This window comes from Aphelocoma coerulescens, chromosome 10 (genome assembly GCF_041296385.1).
Source record: "Aphelocoma coerulescens isolate FSJ_1873_10779 chromosome 10, UR_Acoe_1.0, whole genome shotgun sequence".
NCBI classification, from domain to species: Eukaryota; Metazoa; Chordata; class Aves; order Passeriformes; family Corvidae; genus Aphelocoma; species Aphelocoma coerulescens.
In genome coordinates, this window is record NC_091024.1 from 1,379,629 (window position 1) to 1,393,789 (window position 14,161).

The 14,161-nt window shown below is 38.1% G+C and overlaps 1 protein-coding gene across 3 annotated transcripts in view; it reads right to left on the reverse strand.

Moving 5' to 3' along the window:
* SCG3 (secretogranin III) overlaps positions 1–14,161 on the reverse strand; it is a 28,425-nt gene continuing 14,264 nt past the window's right edge. For 2 of the 3 annotated variants that reach the window (XM_069025757.1, XM_069025759.1), the window contains 4 exons: positions 10,198–10,281; positions 9,468–9,596; positions 7,392–7,472; positions 1–3,295 (listed from right to left, as the gene is read on the reverse strand). In XM_069025757.1, coding sequence (XP_068881858.1) covers positions 3,177–3,295; positions 7,392–7,472; positions 9,468–9,596; positions 10,198–10,281 — 413 coding nt within the window. In that variant the 3' untranslated portion in view covers positions 1–3,176. The remainder of the gene's footprint in view (positions 3,296–7,391; positions 7,473–9,467; positions 9,597–10,197; positions 10,282–14,161) is intronic. The other variant, XM_069025758.1, reaches the window with a different exon arrangement.

Here is a 14,161-nt window from a genome sequence, read left to right on the forward strand (position 1 = left end):
TTGTAGTAAAGTGTTTAATAAAGTACAGTATCAGAAACAATAGTCTATTAGAAAAGCTCAAAAGGTGAATACCATATATATTGTACTTGTTACATTTTCAGTGATAATTTAGGAGTGAAGGATTTCCAAAGGATCCAGCAGAGATAGAAACAACACAGAAATCTATTTTTGTCAGTTTTGAAACAGAGATGTGCAGTTGTTGAAAATACCTTTCTCACCAGGAAGAAAGCAAGCACTGAGATTATGATTTACTAGTTATGGCTAAACACACAGCAGTGCATGTCCAGTCCTAATGTGCTCCAAGTGTTCCCTGCAAAATAAGGAGTGATCTGTAGCACAGGCTGAAGCTTGTGTCACTCGGTTTGATTTTATTTCGAGTAAGTCACAGCCCTTCAGGAATGCAGGGTGATTCATCAGGCTGGCTGTGTTCTGCTGGCTGGTTCTGAAAGGTGTGATGTACTGAGAGATGTTCATTCCATGTACCAGCAATGGAACCAGTCTTTGAATCATTCAAATAACAAGTTTAGTGGGCTTGGGCAGGATGGAAAGTGAATTCAGTTTGAGGAACTGTAGCTGTGATTTCTGGTCTATCTGTCAGAGGCTTGCTCTGTTCTCAGCTACTCATCAGGCTGCTCTGATTACCTCCATGGGTATCCCCAGGGATGCACAGCAGCAGGGTAAGCACAGAATGGGTCCAAGAATGTGCATACTCTGAAATACAATCCTGTCATACCCCTTGTTGGGACCTTTTTTTTCCCCTAAATTATGTCACTGATACTCTGTTCAAGCTATAAAATTTGCAAAACTGAGAGGTTAACAAATATCCCACCAGCCTTTTTGTGGACATGTACTGTTCATAATCACAGGTCACTAGTTGATGACATCTTCCCTTAAGTACCAGACTCATGAGAGGCCAAAGCAAGAAACTAACTTCCAATGAAAACTGGAATTATTATTATACAACTCATCATTTTGACAGGAGAAGAAAATTTGGCATCTTTCTTAAAGTAACCATTGGGGAAGGAAAATTTGTCCTTTTTTGTTTTTTCAAGTGCAGATCCCAGGCCACTACCACTTCCCCAGCTGTAAAGGTCTATGGTTAGTTACCATCCTCCTGATTACTTTCATAAATCCAAACTTGGGAAACAGTTTGCTTTTCCTGTGTGATGGTCACATAAGAAAGGAAGTCACAAGCTGTTGCAGAATGCAACTGAGATCTATAGGGACATAAAGAAATTCGGATCTTTGGGAGCATCAGCAAATAATAATAAACAAATGAGAGGGTTTAGATGAGAACAAATACACTGATTTAAAATAATATGAATTCATTTTTCCTAATTTTTTTTTCTGTAGAGTTTCTAAGGGACTATGTTTCAAAGAGGAAGCTTAGATTGATTATATTTTTGGATACAGTTTTTACCTTAAAAAAAAAAAAATCACTATTAGTGACTGATACTGCAATTCAATGATTCACATCAGGATGTGTATGAGCAGGCTGGGATGTATTTTGTGGAGGCTAGAAAACATTCACTGGCTTATGTTTCATCAGTTTGCAAGGAGTTGTGTTGTTACACCTCAGTGCTATCACATTCACTTAAGACTGATTATCAATAATGCTCAGTTGACAATTTACACTTTGCAGGGATTCCAGAGTTTACTTCAGTTGGCTGAGAAACATTGCTCAAATCTCCAGCTGTGAGGAAGGAAATGACCCAAGGAGTGATTTAACACTTAGAGAACTCTGTGCTGTGCAGGCAGTGCTGTAAGTCAGTATCTCCATTCCTGGCAGGCAAATTCCAACCTCTGCATCAGGTAACATTTTTTAACTGTATCAATCTTAGAGATATCATGAGGGGTTTTTTTAAAAAATCAGAGAAGGGATAACCTCAATTATGAATGAAGAATCTGTAAGTAAATAGTACAGGGCTTTCTGGAGTTCCTCTACACAACTGACTGCTGCAGGTGATAGGTCTAAGGCCTTATATCTTCTGGGACTCTTTGAAATTTACCTTTGTAAAGGTTTCTTTACCTTTGATCTTACTTCATGAGTTCTTCATACATAAAATTATCCATTCACTTAAAGATAGAAGACCCCATGAACATTCTTCCAAAACTCTGTTAGTTGAGGCAGGAGAATGAGGATGACATTTTTGTTTTCCTTTTCCATTCTTTGGGAAGTACCCAATTCTTGGCTAATGCTGGCATATATAGGTCAAAAAAAAAAAGTTCTCCAAGATAATACTGGTCAGCACAGAACAGAGGTCAGTAATCAGACCACAGCCTGATATTCAGAGATACTAAGATACAACACATTCTTTAAGTCTTTCTGAAAAGCAGGGCTCACGCTCCTAAAAAGGTCTCTAGCTGCAAGCTTCCCTTTCCATACAAAACGACTTGAATTGCTTTCTTTTTTTTTTCTTTAGAGAAACCAATGGCTATTTACACTTGCTATCAGGATATTCACATCAGGAATTCAACTAATTATGCATGCACAACCATCAAATGGTGCACCAAAGAGAATGTTCACACATGCTGAAGAAGAGAATACAGCTCTGTACTATGAAAGGCAATTGTAATGTCAAAGATTTATCAGTTAGCTAAGGACACTACAGTCCAAGTTACAGACTACTACACAGAGAAATAAAAAAGGATCCAAAAAAAAGTATTAGTATTTAAACCCAAAGTTAATGAATATAAAATAATATTAAGATTAATGAAAACCTTAATAGATAAATTATTTTCAAATAGTTTATTTAGAGAACTATGAACTATTTTCTAATAATGCCCTTTACATAGTTGCATCTATAGAAAGCTTGTTGAGTGAGAGCAAAAAAATGTAGCATTAAAAGAATTTTCCATCAGAAATGATTGGTTTAGCTACAAAAGTGAACCAAACACAAACCATAAATCAAAGAGAGCATTACAGAAATATTTACCTTATCAAATAGAAATTCAGTGTCAGAATTTGGTGTTTAGGGTTGATTCGTGGATATAAGAAATTACAGTATGCAGAAAGTGAATGGAGCACTACAGCTCTTCATTTCTGTCTAGAGCTGCCAGTACCATGTAAACAGAGCATTTCTAACGATATCCTCAAATTAACAGATCATAAGTCACTGAGCCAGGAGCAGGGGAAACTAGACTAGCTTTCTACATGTTTGGCAGTCACTAACTTTTTACAGGCTGCCATAGATGCGTTTAATTACATCAGCCTCTTCCTTGTCCAGGATGCCCTTGTCCACGTAAGCATCAGCCTGCTGGTCAATGAAATCTCTCAGCTTTGAAAGATCATAGTCTGAAAAACAGGAATTCATTTGCACAATGAGTCATTGCCATTATACTGCTTCACCTAAGAAACAATGTCATTGTAAAGTTTATCCAACCAAAGCACTTTACCAAACACAAAGAGAATTCTCTCTAAGTGCAACTTGTGAAAACATTAAAAACCCCAAAACAGCTGCACAAAGTCTTTTTACACATCATGGTGCTTTTATTATCCAAGAGGAATAATCATCTCTTGCTCTTGATTGATTGCTGTCAAATGCCAAAGCAAGAATGTTTTCTGGTCCAGAGATTTGATGTTCTAGTCTGCACAGCAAAAGCTGTTGTGCCCTATTGTTTTCACAACTGTCATGGAATCAAAAGAAAGTGTTAAATGTACTATTTCCTATTGAAATTCCAGTAAAACTCCCACTTACTACAAACACTGTAGTGAAAATTCATGAATGCCCCTCCCTGAAAATAGATCAAAATAATACAATTATTTACCTTGATACAGAACATAATATTCTGTTTGAAAAATACTGCAGTGAGCAGTCTTTGTGACAGTGTTAGTGCCAGCTTTTGACAATCTTCCTCTGACAACCTGCAACAGAGTGCTGAAAGATCCTTCCTCCTTTTCCAACAGAGGAGTGCACCTATGCAGCCTGTTTCACACCATGTGCATTAAATAGACTTTTCCTATGCTCAAAAACATCACTATTTTACATGACAAGAATTCTACTGCAAAGCAATTTTTCAAATAACATAAAAAGGTAACTATTGTGTAACTCTGGCAACAGGTTCAGTATAGTCACACATAAGCACAATAAAGTTTCAGTTACATAATTTGCTGTGTAGATGTAAAGCTTAATTTGTTCGAATCAGAAGAAGAATATCAATGTTTTAAGGGTTCATACTAAGTTAAGTGATCAGTATCTTTCACAAGAATGAATACATTCTGAATTTTTCAGTATGAATTACTTATTCCACAGACAGAGCCTTCAGAATACATTCAAACTGATTTTGCAATGTCCAATGTATAACATCACACTGCAATACATGGAAGAACCTTCTTTCAAACTGTGCATTCTTAACAAAATAGGCAATAATGAATTTGTGGTTTTTTAGGGTTCAAAAATTAACCAAAACGGGATAGAAAGATAGTAAGAAGCAAATTCATGTTTGCAATCATTTTTATAAGAGTATAAGGCAATTTCAAATGAGTAATACAGAAAACTGATATTCAACACTCCCCCCTCCTGCAGAGGTGTCGTCTCCATATCTGAGTTAGCAGGAGTTTTGCCATTTGCTGTACTGAGGCCAGGATTTCTTGTCTGGTCTGTCACTGTCATTACTTAATAGAATGTAACCTGCTTGTCTCTCCATCCTGTGTGAGTAATAGGGACAAATAGTGCTGAGCAATTTCGTAATTGGGATGTGAGATTTCATTCATGTTGACAGAATGAGGGTGTCCAGGGAAAGATACCAAAGAATGGAAATGAATGAAGAACAAATGCTAAATTAATTTCATATCTACTTTTCACATTAAAATCTCTGTTCTTATTTTACTTCTAGAATACTGTTTCTAACTCTAAGATTATTATGTGGAGATGTGAAGGTTTAATTACTAAACATTCTGTATGGGATTTCAACCATTATGATATTATCCAATTCGGGCTAATTTGTATATTTCACAGCAATTTAAATTGATTTTTCTTCTAGAAATTGATAACTGCCAATTTCTAATATTTATTTCTAATCTATTGTAATTAGGAAAATCAGCTTTGGGTTTATATTCACTGCAACAGCTGCAGCATTACATGGAGCTGTGAAAGAGCTCTAGTAAATGAAGTGAGCTCTTATTTGCATATTCAGATCAAGCCATTTGCCATTGAAATTAATGACAGAATTTACTTTCATTTCTAAATGGCTGCTGTTAGTGTTACAAAGGTCTGAACTACCTAAGTATTTGCTGAACAATCCACACACGTGCTCTTTGCATGTATCAGTTAAATGGTCAGTTCTGCAGAGGTTTCAAACCTCAAGCCAGGTCTGGGAGATACGAAGGACAGGCCCACAGAGCCTGTAAATTGTAAATGGGCAAAACAAACTTAGGACACAAAAGGCAGTCAGCCCAAAATCCAGGCTTTTATCTTTAAATCATCCCAGCCACTCAAGCTTACCAGCCTCCTTAATAGGCAAGTGATACTTTTAAACTGCAGAAATGCAAATCAACATTTCCAGGGTTATTAGTCATTGAATGAATAATAATATCTACTGAAATTCATACGAAGTTGAGGACCCACAAACATTTGCCTGAAGAAAATCTAAACCTCTTCAAGGATATTTGGTGAGTAAACCAATCCATGAGTAGGGCTGGGAAAGTCTGGCTATTTTAATACATGAATTACTTTGAGAATGGCTTTTCTGCCAACTCCCAGGTGCCAGATGGAAGAGGAGAAATGATTGATGAGCACACCAGCCCCACCTAATCTTGCACTGAAGAAACGCTGCAATGCATTCATGGTTAGATAAGCTTACCCTGACTGTACTTCTTTTAACATCATCCCAGGGGAACTGAATTAGCATTTTACAAAAATAAAGAGTACGAAAAGGCACAATAAAGATGATGTATCAGAACAGTAAGAATACTATTCTAATTTTCTCATAACTTACACTCACTTCAAGGCCTGTTTCCATTGCCAGAGGACAATAAAGATATTTTAGTGCAAATGAAAATCCATCTACACTGAAATGTATATCTTAATGCATTCACAGGCAGATAAAATGCTATTGATCTGCAGTCACAGCCATTTTCAGACTGCAGCAGTGCAGAAGAAAGATCACTACAAAGAGGAGTGAGGGGCTGCCCAGGCAGTATGCGTGATACAGAGATATAATCACACATGATGGAGATCTAATTACTATAATGAGTACATTGCTAAACAGAACCATTAATTAGAATTGGCAGGAAAACTCTCGAGCAAATATGCACGCCTGCTGCTGCCATGGCTGCCATTGTGTGCAAACGATTTGAGAGATGGGAATTGTTTTTTATAGTCTTTCCTATTACAGTTTCTGTACAGGAAAATGAATGTGTTGGGCTGTGGGCATGTGCTCATCTCTGAGATGTAATTCATACACACTTCAGCTCACAGAGAGGATGGATAGATTACCCAGGGCTGATCTCATCTCAGATCAGCCTCTGCTTGGCTGGTGCAAGAAGGATTCTTCTCGCCAGGCGCCAGTCATAGCCCAGGGGTGGATCCCCTGGCTAGGAACCTTCACTTCCAGAGAGGGTGGTGGCAGAAAACACAGCCATGGCAGAGAATAGGGATAGTAAGCTGCTTTTATGTAAGAACTTAAGGGAAAAATCAGTATGAATAAATAAAGATCTCTGAAAAATAAACGAGAAATCCTGCTGCTGCCAGCTCTCACACAGCCCTGCCTCCAAGGAAGAGGCAAATGGTGGGACAGCTGGTGAGCAAACCCTGCACAGCTGCTTCAGTCACTGCTCCCTTCTACACAGCTTTGCATGTGAGAGCTACAAGTCATTCGAGTTGATTTGGGCTGCAATCCAACCTGTTACAGTGCTACTGACATGAGTTTGTATCTCAACTACTCCTGGCTATGAAACAAGACTCGTTGCTATTGGTGCAGGCATGCTGGCCAGATGCACCGAGCTTCTCTAGACACACCCAGACGTTTCAAATGCATCCATCTCACATACAAAGCCATAATTAAACAACATGATGAGCTGAGAAATGAAGCACTAGGCAAAGCTAACACAGCTACCTGGTGACAGGCAGACCACCATGACTGTGTGGACAGCCCAGGACTAACTCCCCACTGGTCAGTCTCTGTGGGTTTTGTGGCCAGTGGCCATTCGATCCAGTTTACATTAATCTACCTTAGTTCACTATCTCTGGTCATTGGCTTAACTTTTACATGACCTGTATTATTTAACTCTAAAACCACTAATGATCACCGTAATCTAGACAAGCACAGTTGGTTTCACATTACTATTATTTAAGTTATGACACAATATTAAGTTATACAACACAGTATAAATTACTTGCTTTTTAATGCATATGGTGCCCACCCCAATGTCAAGGCCTTTTACTTCATACCTTCTTTGTTACCTTGTTTATTGTGTTTTTTCAGCCATTCTATGTTCTTCCTGATTGCTGCCAAGTATGCCTCAGATTTCCCTGGAGGAAAGGATGAGAGAGAAATCAGGCACTTACATCAATGATTGATGCAGCTTGCTTAACTGGGTGAAGTTGGTCACAGTGAAGGCAGATTAAAACTATTCTTAGTTTCTGTTTAAAACCTGAGTCCTGTCAAACTTAGTCAGGCAAAATTCCCACAGATGGCTAGCAGCTGTTGCCTGTGCAAGATTAGTCATACACAAACTTAGGATCATGGCTTTTTTTGATCTTTATACATAACTTTGGTGGTATCCACAGAAACTGCATATGTGGATTAAAGACAACCTGTAGCTTTTTGATCATCATAATTGTTCAGCAAAGAAGAAGCTGTTGAGATAGCAAGGAATGACTTAATTAGGACTGAGAGCTTTCAGTATCAAAACTCCTCCATACAGTAGGACTAGCAGCATACAGCAAACCTAAAATTGTGGTATTTTGGAAAGGCAACTTGAAATATAGTTACTATATTTACTGAGAAAAAGGAAGTATTAAAATTACCATGATAAGTCCTTGTTACAACTGAAATTTTAAAGTGATGACTATTTTTGGACCAGAAAGCACACAAGACAGAATTAGTTCAAGGATTACCTAATAAGGCCCCTAAGGAAATATTCCAGCTAATGGATTTTGAATTCTTAACTTGGCTGGAGCTTTATTGATGTAATGTTCTTACATTTGTCAGGAATAAAACCTAGTGTGATTAGTGTGTAGAAGCTTACTACTGCCAACTATGCATGTCTGCTCCTGTTAGTAAGTATTAGATACAGTATTAGATATTACCCTCATTTTTGAGCTGGGAGTGCAGTAACTTTATAGTAAGTTACTCTGTGGAGGAGCAAGGGCATTGCATGATGAGACAAAGAACTAAATACTGATCCAATTTAAATTTCTAAAAAGCTATTGGGCTGAAGATAAAGGAAAATAACCTGAAGCAAACTGAAAAGACAAATCTTCAAGAGATGAGCAAATTGTGTTATTTATCACTTCCCACGGGTATTGAGATAACTTGTCTTTACTGTGAAATCAGACAGCCATCTTGAGCTATCTCCCTCTTCCATGTTCAAATAATTATGCTGCTGGAAAAAAAGCCACCTTCCATCTGTGAGTGGCTGCACTGCCCACAGGGCTGAACCAGGTGAAGGAGAGACTACAATCTACTGCAGTCCTGACTTCTGCAATTCACTACTCAGCAGGCTGAGTGAAAACATTGCATTCCAAAACTTACGAGCATCAGACAGCACTGGTGCAAAAGAAGCAATTTTGTTTAACCAACTGATTACAAAACACAAAACTTATGCTGGACCCTTAGCAATAAGAACTCACTGAAAGGTTTCTGCACCAACAAGCATTCTCTTCCAAGAGTTCAGCACAATACGAAGGCACAATGTCCCCTGCAGATTTGTCTTGAGTTAGAGTGGCTGATTTGCACCCAGGTGATTTCAGCCAGCACAGTCTAACTTAGCACATGGCATTATTTGTCATGCTGAGGCATGACAAAAATAACTGTACTACTGTGCTACGTTTCCTTAGGGAGACACTAACTTACTGTAATGTTTTCAAAGTTATGTAAAACAGATTAATTGCTGATAACCTTTAACCTCTGGCAGTAGGCAATGTAAACTGTGTCACTGCCTTTCAGCACCAGCTTTCAATGGGCCTGCTCTGATTGTTGAATATTCTGGCCATCTGATTTCACTGAAAAGCCACAGATGCAAAGAAGCAAAATCTCTCTGCACTGTGTCAAACTTCATTTCATATTGTTCTAAAGGGGTCTATGAATTCTGTGAATATCTCTGCTCAGCAAGGGCTATAGTGTCATATGTTCAAAACTTGGTAGGTAAGTGCACTTCTGAATCAAGCTGTTGTGTGCTGACTCCCAGTGACTATAGACTGAAGGTATTTATGCTAACACAATGGAAAATCAATACCAAAGAGAGGAAAAGACTCCAATCACTTGGAGCACACATAGTAGGAAAAGAAATAGCTATTCTGTACCTCCAGATTCTTCACTGTTTCCTGCTGCATTTTGTCCTTCATCTTTTGTAGAATCCTTCGAAACTTCATATTCCTTTTCCATTTTAGCTGCTTCTTCCTTTGTACTGTCTGCTTCTTCACTACTCTTGTCTAAAGAAATAACAAGAGCAAACAAGTTTGTATCAAATGTACCAAGAGCATTTCTCAATCACATCAATACAATCTTTGGCAGGTAAAGCATTTTGAATGATGGCTGAGGAGGAGCCTCATTGGAGCCTGTCTCAAAGAGGTTTCTAAAGGTCACCTCTACTCCAGACCTCTGGAAAGAGGAATGCCTGTTTCTGCTCCTACAAACAATAGCTGAATACAGGTGACTGCAATGCAAAGGCACATTTCTTTGTGCAGAGAAAAGTTGTATGAAATTTGCATTCGCTAGATCCCAAGTTGACAAATAATGGGTTTTCATTATTATTTAAGTATTAAAAAGCACTGATACAGCTTGCTTTTGTATATGTGTAATGTCTGCACTCCAGTGAAGGAAAAGACTGAGTGTACTTCTCAAAGACTGGACAATTAAATGAAAATTTCTCCCTTGTTGTGTGTTTAGATAACCAAGCTGTGGCTACAGGTCCTTGAGGCTCTGTGGCTTTAACAAGCAGTCTGGCTGCTACAGCAATTTGCTAAAGCAACTTTTAACTGAATAGGTTAAAAAAAAGTGTTATTCCAGGAGAGAAAATTGGAGAATAAGTACCTGCTGTTAGTTTTGTCCTGGTTTTAGTGGAAGGGTTTTCAAGCTTCTTCTTTGTCTGCTCAGCTATCATTGTGTCTAAGTTTTCTAGAAATCAAGGCAAAACAAAACCAAACCCCAGTTATTCTTCAATGGATAAGATGCAGAATCTATACTATATTGTTCCCAACACCAGTCTGACTGGTAAGTAGAAATCTAAAAGAACAGCCTTCATCCTTGCCTCTGAACAATTAATGCAGAGCCAATTATAAAAGAACAAGCAACTCTATGGAATATTGATCAATCTTATTTAAAAAAAGTAACAACTGAGTCATGACAGTAAGAGTACCAAATAGAGCCAACATGCATAAAGACAGTGAAAGTGTGCATCTATACTCCATATTTCAGTCATGTAAGTCACAAAATACAGATAACTATCTCTAGCAATTTATTCTGATGAAAGCAATGAAAGGCTTTAATTAACTTCACAAAGACTACAAGACCATGAAATATGTGCTTCATCCTGGTGGGAAAACACTATCCCAAACTGCCTATGTGTCTGGATTTTATGTGGTTTCATTAGAAAAGAAGTCTAGTAAAAGGTTTTAAATTATATTTAGATGAAATAAACATGTAAATTGAAGAGATTAAAACAAATACTTTCTAAAGTCACTAAAGGCAAGCATTTACCTGAAAACCAACTAGACAGCTGTGGCCATGGATATAGCTCTAGAAGACCAGAAAATGTATTTCTATGCAAATTTCAGGGCTGAATTCATCTAATTTGAAAGTAAAAGCACCTCTCCATAAAGATGGATGTCTCAGATATAAACATTGTATGCTTATGTGGGAAAAAAAGTCCTTTTGATACCACACTTGGTAGATATTCAAAATACGGATCACCATACAATCTGCCATATTTCCTCAGTCATATTATGGACATGGTGTAGAACTTTCCTTCCCTTTATCAGCTTTTTAAAGGGTCAGTTATATATGGATTCAAAATTTCATACATATTCTCTTGTTGGTGGGTATTTTTGAGAGACTTAAGTTTCAAAATTTGTCAAAATTCCTTTCCTATTAACAGCTGAAATTTTCAGCATGCGATGTGGCAACTGTGGCAGAATAGATATAATAAGGCTAATAATATTTTAATTCATATTTTCTGCATAAGGCCAGTATTCTATCCATCAGCTGGGAGAATTTTTTTCCATCAGAAAGATACTGAGCACTGCAACCTAAGAGGCAGTTTTTTAGCAAGCATATTTCTCTTTGTGGCAGATCACCAGAAGCAATTGTGCTTCTCAGCTGATGAGAAATCACATAATCCTGTCTGCCTGCATCCTCTGTATTTTGTTATTTACATAAAATTAAAATGTAAGCAGTAGTTTTTGGCACCCTGCCTGACTGCACCCTCTCAGTTCTACATCACATCATGGTTTTTTTGTGAATATTTTCATTTGGTACGTATCCCTTTAATGGGATTTCTGACCTTGCCCCATATGCCCTAAACAAAACAGGTCTGGGCTGTGTTACAAGTGGGTCAGACATCCTGGTGAAATAAAAAACAAGCTAGAATTAAGAGTGGTGGTATCACTAATCACTTGATCCAAAGCTTATTGAAAGGACTGTAAACATTTCTTTCAGTTGATCTTAAGATTCTGTTTTTTATCCTGAATCAGTACCATACTAGTATTTCAAGAGGAATATAAGGATTTCTCTGTTGCAAGAGGTACAGTTTTCAGGATAAGATTACACAATCAAAAAATTAAAAAAGCTTTGTAAACTCAAATGAATAGATTATTCTCCTTCACTAATTCATGCAAATGCAAAAATGTCACTGATTCTGGAGCTTAATCCAGCATATTCTATTAAATTAGGCTTAGTTTTAAGTCTCAACATAGTATTTTAAAAAATAAAAGTATTTAAAAATTTCAAATATCACACATATGTAAGTGCATTGATTCATAAGTGCCTTTCATGTTCTTCCTTAGAAGTGTCTGCACCTAGGCAGTAAGGTTCTATTAGCAGGAAACAAAAAAACACCACAAGATAGATTTACAACCTGCCAGGACATCTTTAGATTTAAATGTCTGCATACTGATATTTCCAAAAGTTTTTGTTCTGTTGATGGATTGTAGTGTTTAAAAGTTGTACACATATCCACACAGAGCATGTGCTACTGAAGGAATTATACTCTTCCATTATTTATTAACTTCTATAAATAGCATCAGGAGTTGTACAGTTTCTCTGAGTCCTTTGATTTGGGTAACAATTTCATGCACTATCACTCCTTTGTGGGTACAGAATTGCCTTCCAGCCCCATGAAGTGTAACAAGGCAATGCTGACCACTGATGCCCTGAGCTTTGCCACTACAGCCAGATTGAAAACGGTAAGTGCTGTGTTCACTTTCAAAGCTTTGTTTTGTCAGTAAGGATATGGACAAACTCACAAGACAGGCCTTCTAACAAGCACTACATTTGATGGGAGAAGTGGTGAAGTTACCTTGCCAGCTGGCTGGCCCATCAACACGGATCTGAACATTTATAATCAGCCGTATTTCCTGAGTGACAGAGTCCACGTTTGTGGGGCTTGTCTGATGCGCCTACACCTGTACCCTGGAGAGAATATTACCAGATAATCCCAGTTCTTCCTGAACAGGATTTATTGCCCTTGCTCCGCTTCAAAATTAATGCTTTAACAGCTGGTATTGTTTCAAAACATGTTTGCACTTGCCATGTGTGGCCAGGCCCGGGCTGGCCAGGTTTGCTCTCAGTTACACTGATGGAGTGAGTCATCTTCTCGAGTGAGCTGTGCTGGCCAGCAGCTAAGCAACCGCATGTCCTAGCGCAGGTCTAACAAGGATTGATTACTTTTCCGGTGTCGTTTCCTTAGCAACCTAATTTGCACAGAGGAAGACCTTAGAAAGGTACTGACCTTTTCACAGAGCTGGCCACTTACTTGAAATGGCACTAATTAAAGCAACAGAACAATAACTACTGAGCTAATGGAAGTGACCTACGTTGGTAAATAGGTCAGTGCCCGGCGGCAGCTTTCCGCAGAGCAGGATAATCTCATCATCCAACCAGACAGGCGGAGTCACAAGATCTGGTTTCTGCCTTGCCTCACTTTCTAACCTGCTCTTTGATCTGGGATGACGCACTGAAGCATTCATGCTGCAGGAGGGCTTCTGTTTTGAGTAGGCATCCTGAGACATCCTAGGCCCAGTTCCTACACACTGATAGATCCTCTTAATTCCACCTGAAAATGCAAATTCCCAGCACTTTTGAAACTCTGAAGTCCTTCAAGTTGGGCATCCAAAAATCTGAACTGCATAAACCCAGAATGCTTATCTTTAGTCTGGGAGAATGCACTGTGGTAACACCCTCTAAATTAATGGGAAAAGATACTACATGAATAACTATTACAAATTGAATTACTTTGTTCTTATTAGAGAGGCAGAAACTAACGTATCCATCTGGGTATTTAATGGCATTTGTAATGGCAGCCTGAAATGGACCTTTCTCAATATACTGATTCATGGTGTTTTCCAGACTCTTGCAAATTTTCCTGCAAAGGGTTTTTTCTTCTGCATAATTGTCCTGTACCTGGGAGGGAGCTTCACATTCTATCCTCATCAAATTGACTGAAGCTGAGATTCTATGTCATTAAACTTCCACAGAAAGACCTGCTTTGCTGTTCTGTTTTCATACAGCATAAAAAGACTGTGTTTATTAAAGGAGAAAAGGGATCATCAAGGTACCTGACATCACTTTTAACACTAACTTAAACATTAGTTTACTTAATGAGTTCATACACTCCAACTGCTTCAGCTGCAAAGCTTTGTGCTGATGACTTCTTGTGTGAGATGCACATATTTCAGATATTAAAAAACCACAGTTCTCCCAGGGCTTTTCTGTCTCCTGCAGTAAATGATCCTTAAGAGTTTGCAAGGCTGTTTTCCATCTGTGAAAAATCTCTGGACAT